This window comes from Colletes gigas, unplaced genomic scaffold (genome assembly GCF_013123115.1).
Source record: "Colletes gigas isolate AHSC1104 unplaced genomic scaffold, ASM1312311v1 Colletes_gigas_Sc00007, whole genome shotgun sequence".
Lineage (NCBI taxonomy): Eukaryota > Metazoa > Arthropoda > Insecta > Hymenoptera > Colletidae > Colletes > Colletes gigas.
In genome coordinates, this window is record NW_025106636.1 from 8,142,888 (window position 1) to 8,160,278 (window position 17,391).

Genomic DNA, 17,391 nt, shown 5'->3' on the forward strand with positions numbered 1-17,391 from the left:
AACCTGCGTACATGTATACAAAGCTCGCACATATGCCTCCCGCGCTCTTACCTCGTACGTTTCCGTTACACCGCGAACCGTATCGACTGCATTTCGATTATCGATTGCACGGAAAAGTTACGTGTACAAAGAATACTCTCGGGATCAATACTTATCGATCCCGGGCGAGTGTAACGGATCGGTTAAAAAATAAAAATAAATACGTACGTCACTTTACGTTCGTTCATTTATTTTAGCGAAATTACCACAATGAACTGTTTCGATCGCATACATTTCGTTTATTGCTATACTCGTGAAAGAGAATCGTAAGTACACCTCGTTTAGAATAACATTCCATATAACAAATAATGTTTTCTCAAATTTACTTTATTCCGTTCTTGGTAAAAATTGATTATTTCTTTATTATGAGGTTAAAGGTAACCAGTCTTGAATGTCAGTGACAAATCGATTCAACATTTATACTTCCGGTTGTCGATATTATCGACTGATTTCACGTGCCGCGTGTGGCGCTAAAATCAGTGCAACGAATACCGCGCTTTTCTCCGTGCCAAGGTTGTCCCGATCATTTGAAATTCCGTTGCAGTCAGCACTTCGCACACGCTAATTACGAACGTCGTGATTACTTTTCTTAAACATTTTAATTGAACACATCTTTCTAACTCGCACCCGTCATCAGCGTAATACAAAACAAACGCTAAAAGTAGCTTCGAATACAAATTTAGATAAAATGTACAAAACTTACGGCATAACCTACATTCCTCTGGTATTATCGTTAATAATTAATTGCACGATGGTTAAAGAATTTACAATTGCTGAAATAAATTTGTTAAATCAGATACAACATTCCGTCATAGAATAATTATAATATAATGCAGGCGAAACGAATGACAAGTAGAAACTGCCATGATATTGTTAGCACCGTGTTAAGCGATTTGTTATTATAAAGTGCAATATAAATATAAACTGTTCAGTGTATTATAGTATACTTTACGGTATTAAAAATACCATCTCTTTAACTGGCCTATGAACATACATCCCCGAATGTTACTTACAACACGTTTAATTACAAATGATTTCTTAAAAATTCAGTATCATTTTTCCCCCGGTCTAACCTCTCATAATGATACATTAGCTGAGATTCGATGTTGCATTTATCGCAAAAACATCGCAATTCATCAAGATACCAATGAAATATACATTTCAGTTGAAAAAATCGGCTACCTCTGCTAGCTCTCTTGTCCGCGCTTGATGATGTGCCCAACGATCTTCCGCAAGTTTATCACTTACACCCCACTTGTCATGATAGATACGTTTTCCACAAGTTGGACACTTTTTACCCCCTGTGGCAAACCCAGAAAATTAGACAGCCATACCAATATCGAGATGGAAACTTTTCTTACCATGGAATGGGGGAGTCTTCATGAATGTCACAAGACATTGCAAATGAAACAAATGACCACAGTAAAGTCTTTCTATGTGCAAATCTGCATTTTCGTTGGTTTCTGCATTTTCTGGATTTGCTGGCAGACATAATTCTCTGCACAACTGACAATGTTCTTGTGGTAAAGTTTTTATTGTTCTGGATGAAAGGAAATCGATTAAAAAATAGCAACAACCTATAAGGGCAAGTAATGATCATGTACCTTATAAGAAAAGATGTGACTATCTTTAAGGACGGCGATGGCACAAAAGGGGTTTTTTGCAATTGCTTTTTCAATGGTGGCTCTACGCACTGCCTACCTAATTCTCTTCCTTGTCCAAGAAAGTAGCGAATAAATAGTGGAGGGAAGTTTGTGTCTGCATCTTCTAATCTGAAAAAATTGTAAATAAATTAAATGAAGCAACATTCTACAAAAATATAAATGGATAGTCATTATTTGTACACACTTCACACAATCAGTCGGATAGCTGTCCGGTATTTCAATTTTGGCCTTGAAATAATACAATCCTTGCTGAACTTTTAAACCGATACTAGAATATTTCTGTTTTAATTTTAATTCATCATCATTCCCTAAGATTTTTTTTAATGCTGAAATTTCATCATAACAGCATATCAAAGGATTCTCATCAATAAAATTACGGATTAATTTCAATATTGGTAAAACCTGTAATAAAATTCATGTAATATTCATAAACAGGTTTCTACATTGGGGGAGAACTTATTACGGCTGGAAGATCAAAGTATTCTCACTTGAGCTTTGCCTAAGAGTTTCTTGCATTCCTTTTCACAAACTTCTGTTAGACCATCAAGTAACTTTGTAGACAAAGTTTTGCTCTTCAATTCGATTAACAGCGGCGTACGTGGATAATCCTTTGAGAATTGAATGCACGCAACGATCGTTTTGAACTTTGTTTTTCTGTGAATTCAGAGACACGTAAAGTCAACGAAAGTGTATTCGATTCACGTAGGTACTATCACGAATAAACTTACGTTATTTCCACTCGCACCATTGTGCGCACACAGGAAACAAGACGGCTACCGTCAACGACATTTTGACAAAGTTTTGACACTTCTTGCAATTCATCGTCGATAAAGCCCATGAGAAAATTGAATCAAGTTTGTTTACGTGATCTAGCACTTGCCGGTTATGTCAGCAAACCGTACCGAAAATTTTGTGGGCTATCATAACATAACCAAACTACGCAGAAAGATACGGGAACGTTATCGCATATACTTCTACCCACAACTTGGAATTATGTCATGAGATCACTATCAAGGTCGAAGAATTTACTCTTCGCTGGATCCGTGTTTTCAAACTGGAATCAACAATGTATAATGTACCTTGTCAATTTAATAGCGGAGTATTTTAAGTTCCACAATTTGGAATGGTAAAAACGTAAGAAACGTTCATAATTAGTGATGCTTTATTTTTCACGTCAGTGAAAATTACGCAAACACTTTTCTGTAAAAATCACGTCCAATCATCGCGTTGTATAGACGTAAATACAAGGCTTGTTGATTGCATACGATAATGCAAATTACGTAGGTCTTGCATAATTATTTTACGTTTATTATCTTTCGGTAATGTATCCCATAAGAATTATAGGTAAATATAATATTATTTCATCCTATTGGTCGCTATTCGCGACAGAATTTTATTCGAATAAAAATATATGGCGATCTATTCTCGAGGTTTATTCAGTTACGGAAGGTTTCATTCGTTCGATGCGAACAACGCACGCAAAGTTGTTTATCTTTTATTCATTACACGAAATTTATATCTAGATAAGAATTTTGCCCCCCTCTGATGAATGAACCCCAAAAACGTGCGTCGATAGGCAGCTCTAGCATTATAATATTCTATGGAGCAAACCTAACCTATACCGCTGTAAACAGGGGCGTGCATACCCGTTTTCCCTAGATCGATGCCCTAGTGACATTTCTGACGCGCGTGCGCGAGAAACGTTGCACGCTTGGTACTACTGCGCTCTAACCTAAAGCAAGACACGTGCTCACGGGATGTTTCAAATCGTACGGAAGACAGTGGTGCTAATTAACACGGAAATAAGTTCACGCGAATCATGTGAACACCGAAACGACTAGTTATCTCCGCGGAACGATAAAAAGACGCCAAAATGTCGCGAATCGCCGACTCGAGGGAAGTGATAATAACCAGCGACAGCACGGGCGAGCACTGGAGTGCCGCCGTGTGGGATCCACGAACCGGTTCGTCATTATCGACCTACAAAAACGCCGGTGCCCTGGCAAACCGTACACTCCAGCTTCTGAGCGACACGTATATAATCGGCGCGGATGCAACGAAGCCTCGAATACACGTGTGGTCTCTGAACAGTCCGAGCCCCGCGCCTAACCTAAGATTAACGACACCCGGAAAGGTAACGGCCCTAGCGTCCACGCCGAGCGGCTCTTACATCGTCGCGGCGATTTCGGAGAAGCTGTTCGTCTGGCAGTCGTGCAACGGTCGACTGCTGGGAAACCTGTCGCAGCATTATCAAACGGTGAACTGTCTGTCGTTCAGCAAAGACGGCTCGATATTCGCCAGCGGCGCCGAGGACGGTTTGATATTCGTCTGGTCCCTGTTCCGTGTATTGAACGACGAGAGAATCACGCCTCTGCACGGTTTCTCCCACCATTCTCTGCCGGTGAAAGATCTACAGTTCGGGCACGCCGGCGCGCTTGGGAGGTTATGTTCCGTGTCGCTCGATCGTACGTGCAACGTTTACGAGCCGAGGAGCGGGTTGCTGTTGCTCACCCTCGTGTTCGACGTGCCCCTCACCGCCGTTACCATGAACGCGCGCGAATCCGACCTGTTCGTCGGCTGTACCGACGGCAGCATATATCGATTCAATCTCCACGAGCCGCCGCGCGGCACGGAGCATCACGTGCAAGTTAAAAAGAACAGCTCGGACGGCATGGTCTACCAGGGTCATAAATCGACCGTCGTGACGTTATCGATATCGATCGATTGCCGTTATCTGCTCTCGGGCTCGACCACCGGCGAGGTCCACGTTTGGGACATCGCCAGCCGACAGGTTCTTCGAACGATCGATCACAAGGGACCAATCACGGCGGCGTTCTTCGCGAAATACTACGAGAACTTCCGGGTCACAGAGCTTGAGCCGCGCTTGCGACTATCGAACCTGCAACGGGTATCGGACGATACCGACGGGAACCAAAGCCCCGTCGAGGCGATTCCGCGGGAACGAAGTCCCGCGGACGTTTTGAACTTCGACGCGTACGCCGGGAACTTGGGGGCGGAGGGATCGGAGGGACCGTGTTCGCGCAAGCTGCTCGAGATGAGGGAGGAGATCGAGAGACTGAAGAAAATCAACGCCGCCATTTACCAATACAGCGTGAAACGTATTCTGGGCACGACGAACGAACGGTGAAACGGAAACCGGGACTGTTGATTATACTGCGTATCGATAGATTTATCGTTAGGTTGTTTCGACGCGTTTTTTTCTATGAAAACTTACTTCAATAAAGAGTACCTGTCACTTACGATGTAGATTTCTTAAACCGCATCTGATGTCTCGAAAGGGACAAAAATGTATTAAATTACTGTTACAGTTTCGACTTAGGGGGGTATTTCTAATTAGGGACGGATTAGAACTAGAAAATAAATATTTTGTTTAAAATACTTGTAAACTTGTTTAAAAAATGTATAACAATTTTGTATTCGTAATAAGATTGGTAACTTCCGAATCGGAAGTGGAGAAGATGAAGCCTGGAAAGGCACTACTTTATGATAAGGCCTTTCGAGAAATGCTTAATACATTGTTTAATTAATTTAGTCATACCTAGTAATGTGTTTTGTAATGAATATGGTGAGTGATTGCCCATTTACATAGAGCGGGATATGCCGAGGTTGCATTAATAAATAAATATAATACCACATCTCTTAACGTTTTATTAAATAAATATCGGATCATGAAATTAACTAGTTCATAATTTTGATAATTTAGTCATAAGAAAATCACGTACATATTTTATTTTTTATTAATAAATTATATTACTACGTTACCCGTGGTTGTTTATTAAAAATCAAAAACAAATTTTTAAGAAGAATCGACAGGGTCTAGGTGCCTAAATATTTCAACAAAATTAAAAAATTTCAAATGGTTCTAAAAAAATTATTTTCGATTGCAGGGGTCAATTGCAATCATTTTTGGTGAATAGACATACCTCCGAAATCCTTCGCACTTTCGCAAAAAAAATTCAGAATGTTGGACAAAGTTGACAAAATTAAAAAATTTCAAATCGTTGTGGGGATTATATTTTCGATTAAGGGGATCAATTACAATCAGTTTTGGTGAATAGACACATATCCGAAATCCTACGCACTTTCGAGAAAAAAAATAGAGTAGCCTAAATTTCTCAACAAAATTAAAAAATTTCAAATCGTTCTAAAAAAATTATTTTCGATTGCAGGGGTCAATTACAATCATTTTTAGTGAATAGACTTAACCCTGAAATTCTACACACTTTTGAGAAAAAAATTCGAGTAGATGGAAAAATTTTTCAGCGATAATAAAAAGTTAAGAATAACCAGACAAGTAAACAATTCAATTATTAATTATTGGTTCTCTACAGGAATATAGAAAGTTCATTGTTATTCTGCATTATATTAAAAATAATACTAGTGCAAACGAACGAATGGAGAAAATGTAATTAGAACGAGAAACAATACGAGTTGATTAAACCAATAACTGCAGAACATTTGCTTCAATTGTTTTATAATTCTGTGGTCAGTATAATTTCATATGCTTTTTTACTACACTACAAATATCTCTCCTTTTACAATTGAAATTTGTTTTATATCTAAGTGGACAAGAATAAACCTCAAAGAATAATACTTTTTCCACAGTGTTAACAGTGGGTCGTAAGTTTTTCACGTTGAGTCGTGTATTTCGTTTACGACGTACCCCGGCACGTCCATCTAAATGAAAGATGTTAAATTTATTTTCGTCTACGAAAATGACATCATTCCGCCTCTCTTTTTCTTCAGAAATAAAATCCCTCGCAAAATTTAGTTGTCCAAATGAAACGCAGAATCATCACTTTTCTATCGGTTATACAGACGAAACCAAATTAAATTGGACTGTGTACGAGGCTGAAATTAACTTAGAATTTAAAACTCTCTAGATCGATATACACGCAGTTTGAATTTTATTTGACTTGTAGAATAATTGAAACCATGCTTGCTCAATTTTCATCGCGATCGATAATAATCTTGGAAGATTCTACATTTTCCGAAGATGAAGCTTTCGTGTCTCCCAGTACGCGGCTAATATTGTAAAGCTCACCGTGATTTCGGTCGACACCGAAGAAAAATGGGATTAATTATTCGCGCAGCATTAGTCACGATCATAATATCCCACGTTGCGTAATTTCACGTTACCGGATCATGGGATTTCGTCGTATTTTTCACCATCGCCTTGCAGCCTCATAAACAGCCACTCGTATTTTATCCACCCCCCCCCGCCGGACGTAATTGCGTTACAAAAATAAAATCCAGATACGGTAATTTTAAGAGCGACCTACCACTTCACTTGATCGAGCATTTTTCTGGTTAAAACGCGAACGCCGCGGCTGAAATTGTTTCGGCCGCGATAACCCGGAGGAAGCACACGTGTAAAATTTAAAAGGTAAAAAGAATAAGGGAGCAAAAAAAAAAACACACACACACACAACGAACACAATGGAATTGAATGGTGGAAACCTGAATATCTTGCAAGAAATTATAAAAATGTAAATTTACACAAGAACGGACAATCGTCCGCGGAGAGAATTTACATTTGCGGAACAGCGAAGCCAAATAAACGCGAAAAGAAACATTGTTTCGCTCGAAAAAGAAAAAGAATTTTGTTGGAGGAAAAAGAAAGATTTTTAAAGGAAGCTCCGCTGCCCATCGCCTTTGTCATAAATTTGTTTCATCATGTGCTGACAAGCTCCCGATTATGGGGGATACCTTGGCAACTTCAACGAAACTTTTTCATTGTGCCTAACACAATGATTTGCGAGTTCTCCGCGCATTTTCAAGAACGTCTGTGAAAAAAGACATGGAGTTTAAATAGGCGCAGTGACTGCGCTAGGGGAAGCCCGGGGAACTAAGCAACCCCGTTCCCTATCTCGCTCGTTAGACAAGAATGAAGCGTTTCAATTTTCAAGCGCATCGCTCCGACAGCAGTCGCTTCCCTTTGAATACCATATTTGCGAATCCTCGTAATCGGGAAGAAAATGTTCCCTGGTAAACAACATTAATGAAGTCTATACGATGCAGGGACGAAGGGAAGTCAATATTACTTAATTCGAATAATACCTTGGAGACATTGTCGTTTCAAACCCAGTGTATTTTAACTTTTCGATTAACATTGTTGATCTTCGGAAAGGAAATTTTAATTCATACCGTTAAATTACTAACAAATAAAAGGTTTCTGACGAAGCTCTATTCTAATTTGCAGTACTGTAATTACAGAATTGCTGACTATTTAAGTCTGCAGATTGGGTTGGGTTTACGCGTTGAGACGATTCTGTTGCAAGCATCCCTAACAAGGTGCAAGAAGCGTGGCATTTTCCTCCCTGTTTTTCGATATAAGAAAGACAAATCTTATTTGCATTTTTTTTTTTAAATACAAATTACGTGACACGACCGTGTCTATTAGCTAAAATAAACAGAAACTGTCGAAATTGTTCTTTATTCGAATCAGACCTTTGAATGCTGCCCTTTGTCCGCCATTTGCCCCTAGCGTTCACCAAAATAAACACGCGCCACAAGTCTGCTTAATTAAAACGTAACACGGAATGATAGATCTTAAGCGTTAAATATGCCGCGTATCCACGCAGTGTCCTCGGCTCCTTTGTATTTAAATGAGACGCAGCCTTAGCGCGCGAATGAATGCAAATGAGGCGTTCACGAAAGTGTTCTCGTATGACGGAATTAAATTAGGCCTAAGGCGGCCGCCCAAGATAGAAAGGTTTGCATGGAAATTGCCCTGCTGAAGGGAATTGATGCCACGGATGACCTCGCTGAATCTTTCGTTGTTTTTTTTCTACCCTCTGAGAACACCGCTACATATCGATCGTTCGTTTTCGATGTATTTATTATTCGAGGCTCGAGATATCCGCGGACGTCGGTAGAGGCGATACCGAATCAGAAAAGTATTGTTTTGTACTGATCTGCCACGAAGAGGGTAGTCAAGTCCAATCGATACACCTTTGATATTCTACAAAGCTATACGGCCGTATCAGTTACGCTCAGAATGTATATGGTGTCTATTTTCATGCAAACCAGTCGGTATCCGGAAGATCTGGCGAATTATGCGACTGTTCAGACGTCTGGACAGCAGTGACTGAAAGAATCGAGATCTACGAGATCATACGAAACATTTACTAAAAAATGCTTCCAAGGCATATCTTTGATTAAAGATTTATTTTTAATAGCTCTCTCCATTTTTTGTTAGTAAAAATAGCAGGCTAGTTCTGTGATTGTTATCGTAGGAATCAGCATCCGACTAATCTCCTAACGATTTCACGATACTGATACGTCTCGTTCTCGTATTCGATTTGGTGGCGAAACGTATCCAGGCCGGGAGATATTGAACAAGTGCGGCTGGTCTCCCTAGAAAAATGTGCAGTATGGTGTCGCGGAGATTAAAGAATATATCCGTATATCCTGCGTTGCACGATCACGGATACATCACGATCGGTCGCGTAATGCGGCATAATCTGTACCGTTCTGATCACATCACGCATTTATAAATCGGTGTTCGATCCTGTGTACATGGGCATGGCCGCACAACACGCGCGACTGTGGATTTGGATTATGACGAATCATTACAATTATCCGATTTCAAATGTAACGTACACGGGTTTAGGCAGATCGAAACCAAACTCTCCCGTTTCACGGCGTTGTACAGAAAATACGAGAGTGTCTTAACGAGAATCTTGCTACTGGACTCGTCAGACTCGGTCTGCGTGGTTGGAGCCAAATAAGTTGGCCGTTCAAGGTCACTAACGGGCTCCCCCCTCCACTGACCGTCGTTTATTCGAGAAAATCTGCAAGCGTTATGATAATTGTGGGTCTAATTCTACCACTCTGTATCTATTGTTTCCGCGAAAATTTTCTAAGATGATCTTACGTCGGTGATTGTGTTGGTCATTTTTAGAAAATATAATTTGGAAAAGAATGAACGACAGTATGGTGGGGGAAGCCTTTCGATAGCCTTGAGCGGCTAATTCATTTTGCCTCAATTTCACGGTAGATCTTAAGGACTGACCGTAGATTGCGTAGCCTGGATGAAGCTCGGATTTGACAGTAGTTTATTGAAAATATTTTCCATTATGAAGTGTCAGTGAAACGGGCCATCAATTCCCGCGAATTATTCGGGAGTAATTATTCGGGAGCAGTTTACCGAGTATCGTAAAACCGTTTTATTGCGCAAGGCGCTAACGAAGGATGAACTTTTTTGTTTACGGGCGTAGCCTGTAAAATAATTGTATCGGTGAAAGTTGAACAGTTTGAAAACAGCTAGAAATACCGACGGCGATGCATCGTTTCGACTTTTACGGGGCTTTCCGAGAAACTTGCCGGATATTAAGAATTGCGTTTGTTATTTGAAACGAGTTATTTGATCTCGCGTGGTCCGTTTGGGTAACAACAGCGCCGTTACTTGCAAAACGGCTTCACGCGCTTCATTGTTAGAGCAGAGTAATTACTGTTGCTCGAACGATTTCTTCGTTTCGTTTCGTTAACTATAACGAGTTGAGAATATCGAATAATATTAAGAGGTAAAAAATTCCTATTATTTAAAATTGATTCCATACCTCTGTTTCTATTTTTAAATAATTATCGGTGAGAAATACTGGATATTAGTGTAATGGATACTCTGACCATTAAGCTGACTGGAATATACACAATTTGTATTCGAATCGATTTCACGTTAATTGCTCGGCGCATGTTTTAAAAAAAATAAATTTCAAATCACTGTCCGTGCGATTTGTAAAATTGTTTGCACTCGATATTTTACGTTACAGGGCGCATAAAGAGGATTTTTTTATCGATTAATATTTAAAAAATTTCAACCACTCGTGACTGAAATTTTACAGCGATTTCAATGTAGTTTCGGGCATGGAAAATTGAATAAGAATGATTTCAGTTAAATCGATTCAAGTATCGAGGTGTCGGAATTTCGACGTTCGTATTTAAACCGTGGGTTTTTTTTCGTGAAAAATTCGATTCCGCTGGACAATATATATCGACCCAGAAATCAATTCGACCCTAACTTGTAATTTATATCGGGGCCGATACTCATTCCCGCGGTTCCGTGTCATTGCATTAAATACAGAGGAACCAAAGCGGTTTCTGTTAATTCCGAAATACGATTTATAGAGGATGTCCAACAATTTCGGTAAACATTAATTGGTGTCCTGGTTGTTTGCACGAACTTGCGTGGTCCTTTTATTATAAAAGGCGTGGCGGTAAATATCATTATCCAAATAGTCTCGATCAATTATTAATCATACCACAAAATGTTTGGGAGAGTGTATGTCCTGCCTCGAACTACGTATTTACTCGTAAAAATGATATTCGTATAAAATTCAAGGATTTCTAGCGGTACGAACTTAGTACGAAAATATTTTGTTTATAGAACAATGTTTGTTCTCAACGTGTTTTTACCTGTATTAAAATCCCCCTTCAGGGAACTCGTAGCCAGGGAATTTTACATTTTCACTAACATTTTATCACTGTTGTGTACACGCGCTACTTTCCGTAAAAAAACCATAACGTATATGCTGAGAAGACTTCTTTGCATCTCTAATAGTTTTGATGGTAGCAGCAGAGGGTTGGAATATTGGAGGGTAGTTGACCCCTAAAACTTGAACTGCAATAGCTAAAAAAAAGTACAGGTTCTTTATTTTTAGCTCCTCTAGAAACGTGCAAAGTTTCACAAAGACATTTTGGTCAACGTCCTTACACGAAAAATGTTAGTTTAAGCTTTTAGAGTCACGTTGCGCCAAACCTGGGTATCAAGAGTCGTTGACGATAAAACGATTTCTTCTAGAATCTAGAGTCAACAGTTTTGTCAAAGGTAATTTGCACATAAGCCAATTGAAGATTTTAAAATCGCTTTACAAAACACATTTCACATCCAACAAATAAGATTACCTTAAGCTCTTCATCTGTAGCATGTTCTACTTTCTACCGTTCATCCGCGTTCTCTGAAACTCTAGGGGGTTGGCATCGCCCCTCAAACTTGACTCACCGCTGCTGAAACAGAAAATACGTACACCTTATTTTTAGCTGCTCTGCAAACATTTTAAGTTTTATGAAGACTCTTCTTTAACGACCTTACACGAAAAATGTTTCACCCGTAACAATGGAGGCCGCGACAAGATTCTCGGCCAAAAGAATTTTTTGTTTATACACGGACCGCGTTGCAAGAATCACTCTGCGGCCCCTTAAGAAACGAGACTACTTGGGACACATCTCATGCCCAACAAATTATAATTTTACACAATTCTGTATATTTCGTAGCCGGTTTCTTAACAGCCTCAAACGCCATTGAAGACGTCTCCATGCTCAAGAACCGGGGTCAACAGTTTACTCAAGAATAAGTACTGTTTTTGTATAACTTGCCCAAGTGTTTAAAATCATTGTGTGCTCGGTTTAGAGACCCAAAGATCACTGGAGACTTCAAAGAAAGTCCAACAACTGGGAACAATAGTTCTCTCAACACCTTTTTACCCTTAGTCTGTCCGAGTTCTCAGGAAGTGTTCACCATTCAACATGCCTCGAGTGAAATACACAAGATTATCAAACAACGATCGTTGATAGAATTTTTAACGTTGGAACGTTACAGTCCACGCAGATCCCCAATTCTGCATAAAAATTCGGGTTGTTTCGAGGGTTGAAATACCGAAAGGTCAACATTTTCCATCGAATATCGATGTTGCTGTGCGTAATTGGATCGAGAGTGAACCGGAGTGTTTGTTCATGAAGTGGCCGAACAAAATGGATACAGCATTTTGAAAAAATATATTCCGCTCATTGGCGATGGCGTAGAAAAATAAATACGCGATTTCGAAGTATAATAAATTCGAGATTCATTAATTAATTCCTCTCCTCTCAAACGTACTTCAACCTACCGTACTTACTACCAGCCGGCTGCATCCTACGATAAACTTCACCCGCCGCAGCTTAAATGGAAAATAAGTATCCCCCGTTTTTAGTTGCTCGTTTTGACTGCATAAAGAATGTTTTAATACGAAGACGCTCGCCGGAAGGTCCGAAAGTTTGATCATCGGTGAGGCGAGCGTTGAATAAGCGAATGAAAACGACACTGGAGGGCGTGTGAGGGCAGAGTGCGAGATGGGGAATGTGAAACGAGAGGGTTGAACCACCCGGGGGCTCGGGGGGCGGCGAGGACCCGTGACTGGTCTCGGCGCAAGGTATAAAATCAGACGTCGGATACCTGGAGGTATTCAGTGCCGGTTAGATCTCGCGCTTCGCAGCATCGCTTCATCGAATTTCGATCACGGAGACCGACTGCCGCCATTGCAATGACAAATCACCTATTTGTATTCCTGGTCGTTCTAATATTTTCCACTTCTCTCAACCGTAAGTGTGTACTCCGCGATCGATCCGCTTTCCCGGTCGATCCGGCTGCAGAGACTTCCATATTTTTCTCCATTTCGCGGTTCGTTACACCGGAGAACATTCGACGCTATCCATTTTCGACCATTTTTCTGTTTCAAGGCATCCCGCCCCCCCTCTCTTCGTTCGCCAAACCTTTTCCTTCAAAAAGAATAATACATGCGTGTTTTCCAAGCGAACGATATACGGGGCCATTTTCGAATCATTTTGCCCGACGAAAATTAATTCTTCGTTCCAAACTCACTGTTTTGATTATAAATTTTTAGTGGACATCTCCTACTTTTATCTTTTGGTATTTTAGGGGGAGAAAAGTTAAAGGCGAACAATAGACGCGCGTCCGGTTTGGTGCCGTATCCCAGGATCGGTAGAAACTCCGACATGGCAGGATTCTCGAGACTAGATCGCGCCTCGGGCCTGGTGAATTTTCCCAGAGTCGGCCGCTCCGAGATGCCGATTTCTAATATCAATTTCAACCGTTACCGTGACATGGAACCCGACGCGGAGTTTCAATTTTATAACGAGCACGACACGGACCTCGACCATGCCGAGGACCAGGACTTCGAAGGTGAAATTTCTTGCTCGCTCGTTTCTATGAATCGAGAACGAACTGCAAAGCTCGTAGAAATATCATTTTAAGCGCTGTTCATCTGGATTAGGAGTTAATAATATTTGTATCAGGATACGCCAGAAGATCGATGAACGTAAAGAACAAAAATCTGAAGGATGCAGCCTGGCTGATCCCCGATCGTCTACGTATGAAGGAGTATCGCTCAGCGCAGAAGATCGACGATACCAGATCGCTATTCCCCAACACTCAAGGTACGAAGGATCGTTCGCGTGCTTTTGATTATGATTTTGCAAACGATCGACATTTTTCTACGCTTGGAACTGAGTTTGTTCAATTCGAGAGGTTTGGGTACGAACAGTAGTGCCTCGATTATTGCATAAAAGCTTCGTTCGTTGTATGTTCGCTCTACTTCTTAGTGGACTGTTTACTTCGATCATTGTAGGAACTTTCTGTCCCCATTTCTTGCAATAATCGCGACTGTACTGCCTCGTTTCTTGCATCAAACTGCGTTAGGGATACTTGCAACAAATCGTCTCTTCCTTTGTTTGTGTTCCTTGGGCTCTTGTTGAAGTGCAACCCTAACTTGTCCCTGTTCGATTGCAAGAAAAGATGCAGTACTGTATAGTGTTCTGCTAACGTGTATCGTTCCTTTGTCGAAAGCTCGATCGTTCGACGCAACTGGTTTAGTCTTGACGAGTCTAGCATTTTTCTGGTCGCAGAACTGCGCTCGTCACCAAGTGCCTTTGGCGACGCCGAATCCGTGTGAAAATCTATCCCACTGATACGTGATCAGCGAGCAAAAATCTATCGCGACTGTTCTGTTGACGCGGCCCACCGGATCCAAATGCCAATTTAATTTTTCGCCCCTTGCCGCTCGTATTTCGCCCCCTCACCGCGATACGTTACATTTCAACAATCGCATTTGCGCAGAATAAAACGCGTTATCGTGCAGGGTGATCCAAAATTCATCGATCAAATGACATAATGGATAATTTAAGTCTTCGACTAATAATTTATCCAAGGAAAAGAACTATTTATTAATGATTCTACAAGGCCACAGAATCACTTTTGTTTTTGTTAACCAGTCATCTATATTGTCTCAAGGCTCAATTAGAAGCAACAGTTTAATCAAGAAGAAGCGTTCTGCATTCGCTAAAGGAACCTGGAGATCCTCTTTTCTTACCAGTGTTGGGTACCATTAAAAATGCCTTTTTCTTAACAATTGGGGTCAACCGTTTAGCCAAGAAGAAGAATTCGTAATGTATGGCTTGTTCGAGTGCCAAGAATCACTTTGTACCTTTTCGATAGACCTAGAGTTTATCACAGACATCACTTCCTCAATGTTCGAATCAAGAATTGTTGCCAGAAAGAGTAATCTTTTATACACAATTTCCTCGAGTGTCTAAATGTTTCATCCAAGTTCCCTCGGTGAATCTTCCGTCGTAGACTATCATTTTAACAGACCCATGGATCATCGAAGACGTCTTAGACCTAACAATTACGAGTGTACTGTATCGTTTCATCGGACCTGGACGTTGCAACAACTGGATTTGATAGTTTAGCCAAGAAGATTCTTTATCCGTTGACCGTCCATGTGCCTGGATTCGATCTATAGTTTCCTAACAGTCCCTGGATGGCATCGTCTACGCTTCAGTGGAACCAATAGCTGTACTAATATCTTTGCAACTAACCGATCGTCGCTTGCAGGCTCACGTAACGGTCAAACATCGCTTAACGATTACACCCCGAGATTAGGACGCGAGACCAGCGCCGAACGAGGTATCTGCAAATGATCTTCCGTGCCAACACGGCCCTCGACACCACGGAACTCACACGGAGAACGCAACGTGGTGTACAACGCGATCTACAAGGCTCTCTGTCGTCGACCTATCTCTGCCTTTAATTCCCGCCGGCGGTACACATCGTTAACTAAACTTTGTACAAGAAGTTATAGCCCACGATAGATTCTATGTACACGAAACAACAACGGACACGAGTATCTGTATTTATTTCGATTATTGCGAACCTACGTAGCTCGTTCAACAGAGTTTTCGCTGACTTAAGAAAGGATGTAATAAAAGGCCGTGAAATTACGTTTGTTTTTCAACGAACACCCCTCCCGCCCTCGTCGACGAACGCACCTATCCCGTTTCTCTTCCGACGATTTTTCCTTGAATTTCCACCTCGCTGCGAGCACACTTAGCAATTGATATCGACCCTCGAAATTCTCGTCGAACGTTTTCCTCAAATTGGAATACGGACGACGATCGTTGAGATATGTACACGGGAGAAACCCCCCTATAGATATCGCACACTTCGAAATTCATTTTTAGCGAAACTATATCCGAGTTTGTTTAATAAAATTCCCACGGATCAGAAAAATTGCTCGATTCCGGTCCCTCGATCTCATACATATTTATTTCAATTCTATGCAAAAGTTTTTTTCGTTCGTATTGCAGTTGGAATATTGTTGTACGAACATTGTTAATGGGAGATATTACGTTACGTTGGTCAGAATTGTCCAATTTTATCATAGAAGGTATTTTGCGTTAACCAAGTTTGAAAATTATTTTTAATATTGTTAGACTGTCTCCCGTACCCCTTTAATTCACAGGCACCAAATAGCAAGCTATTGTCTTCGTTCCTTTAATTTCTTCTACTATTTACTGTCAAGTTATTTACTTTCTTTTACCTACCTGACCCGTTACAAGAACTAGTACACTTGGTTTTCTCATAAGATATAATGAGAAATTTTATCTACCCCTCCACCACCCTTACGAGGATGACTGACATTGGAATAGGATCCTTTCAAGATGGAAGAAGGAATCTAGTGAGGAAATTCAAAGTATTACTGTAAATGTTGCACAGTATTCTCTTGAAAGATGTTCTGGTAACTAGTACGACTAAAAAGAGTCATAACAAGATCGTGTTTGGGTTGGTTTCCTTCAAAACAACCTCGCCAGTTTATTGGTCGACGGAAAAGTAGAAATAGTTAGAGAAACCCTAACGAGAAATTTCAGTTACCCAGAATCAGGAAGGAAGTAACGTATGTATCATGTTTTGAGGATACCCTGGTGAGCATCGTTCAAGGAATTACTCTGTTAATTTTTATTTAAAAATGGAGAAAACTTGACGGCGAGATCCAACGACCGCAGCCGCGTCTAACCGTTACACAGAGAGGCAGTATCGACACAGTGTTCTGCTTTCGGCTCGTTACCTGCTTCCTGTTACCAACTTCTAAAGTCCACATGCCCGAAAATTAACACCTTAAAGCCAACAGATTCCGTCCGAGCGGCGGCCGCGAGTTCGATCGCCGCGCCGACGGAATAAATTAGAACGATGACACGATGTATGTAAAATTCAATCGTTTTATTAATTGACAAAGTGTTCATAATGAATACCGACGCGGGCACGCGACGCGTCGGGCCACGCTATAATACGTGTACTGCGATAACAAATATGTACACACGTAGAGTACGGTAACAAACTAGTGATACACTTCGAGAATGAGTAGGGAGAGAACCGGGGTAACGTTACTTCGTCCTTCCTTCCGCCGCAGGGAGTCCCTCGGGATCTTTATGTACAAACCTCCTGCCTCCGTGGATATTGGCAACTAGAAGAGACTTAGGTCTAATCACACACACACACAGACACACGTATCACGCACACGCTCATCGTACACGCTTCCTCTGCGAGAGTAGCCAC

The 17,391-nt window shown here is 40.9% G+C and overlaps 3 protein-coding genes across 3 annotated transcripts; 2 read left to right on the plus strand and 1 right to left on the minus strand.

The window, feature by feature from the left end:
• Positions 1-247: 247 nt before the first annotated feature.
• On the minus strand, positions 248-2,883 carry LOC122396076. The gene is made up of 6 exons (XM_043394193.1): positions 2,432-2,883; positions 2,192-2,357; positions 1,888-2,105; positions 1,644-1,811; positions 1,401-1,579; positions 248-1,340 (listed from the first exon to the last, which is right to left on the minus strand). The coding sequence occupies exons 1-6, from the start codon at positions 2,539-2,541 to the stop codon at positions 1,201-1,203; spliced, it is 981 nt and encodes a 326-aa protein (XP_043250128.1). The 5' UTR covers positions 2,542-2,883; the 3' UTR covers positions 248-1,200.
• A 579-nt stretch (positions 2,884-3,462) lies between these two features.
• On the plus strand, positions 3,463-5,022 carry LOC122396077 (WD repeat-containing protein 18). The gene has a single exon (XM_043394194.1). The coding sequence runs from the start codon at positions 3,577-3,579 to the stop codon at positions 4,849-4,851; it is 1,275 nt and encodes a 424-aa protein (XP_043250129.1). The 5' UTR covers positions 3,463-3,576; the 3' UTR covers positions 4,852-5,022.
• An 8,002-nt stretch (positions 5,023-13,024) lies between these two features.
• Positions 13,025-14,452, plus strand: LOC122396609 (CAPA peptides-like). The gene is made up of 4 exons (XM_043395163.1): positions 13,025-13,082; positions 13,420-13,683; positions 13,797-13,937; positions 14,406-14,452. Exons 1-4 carry the CDS (start codon positions 13,025-13,027, stop codon positions 14,450-14,452), a joined length of 510 nt encoding a protein of 169 aa, XP_043251098.1.
• The last annotated feature ends 2,939 nt before the right edge of the window (positions 14,453-17,391 follow it).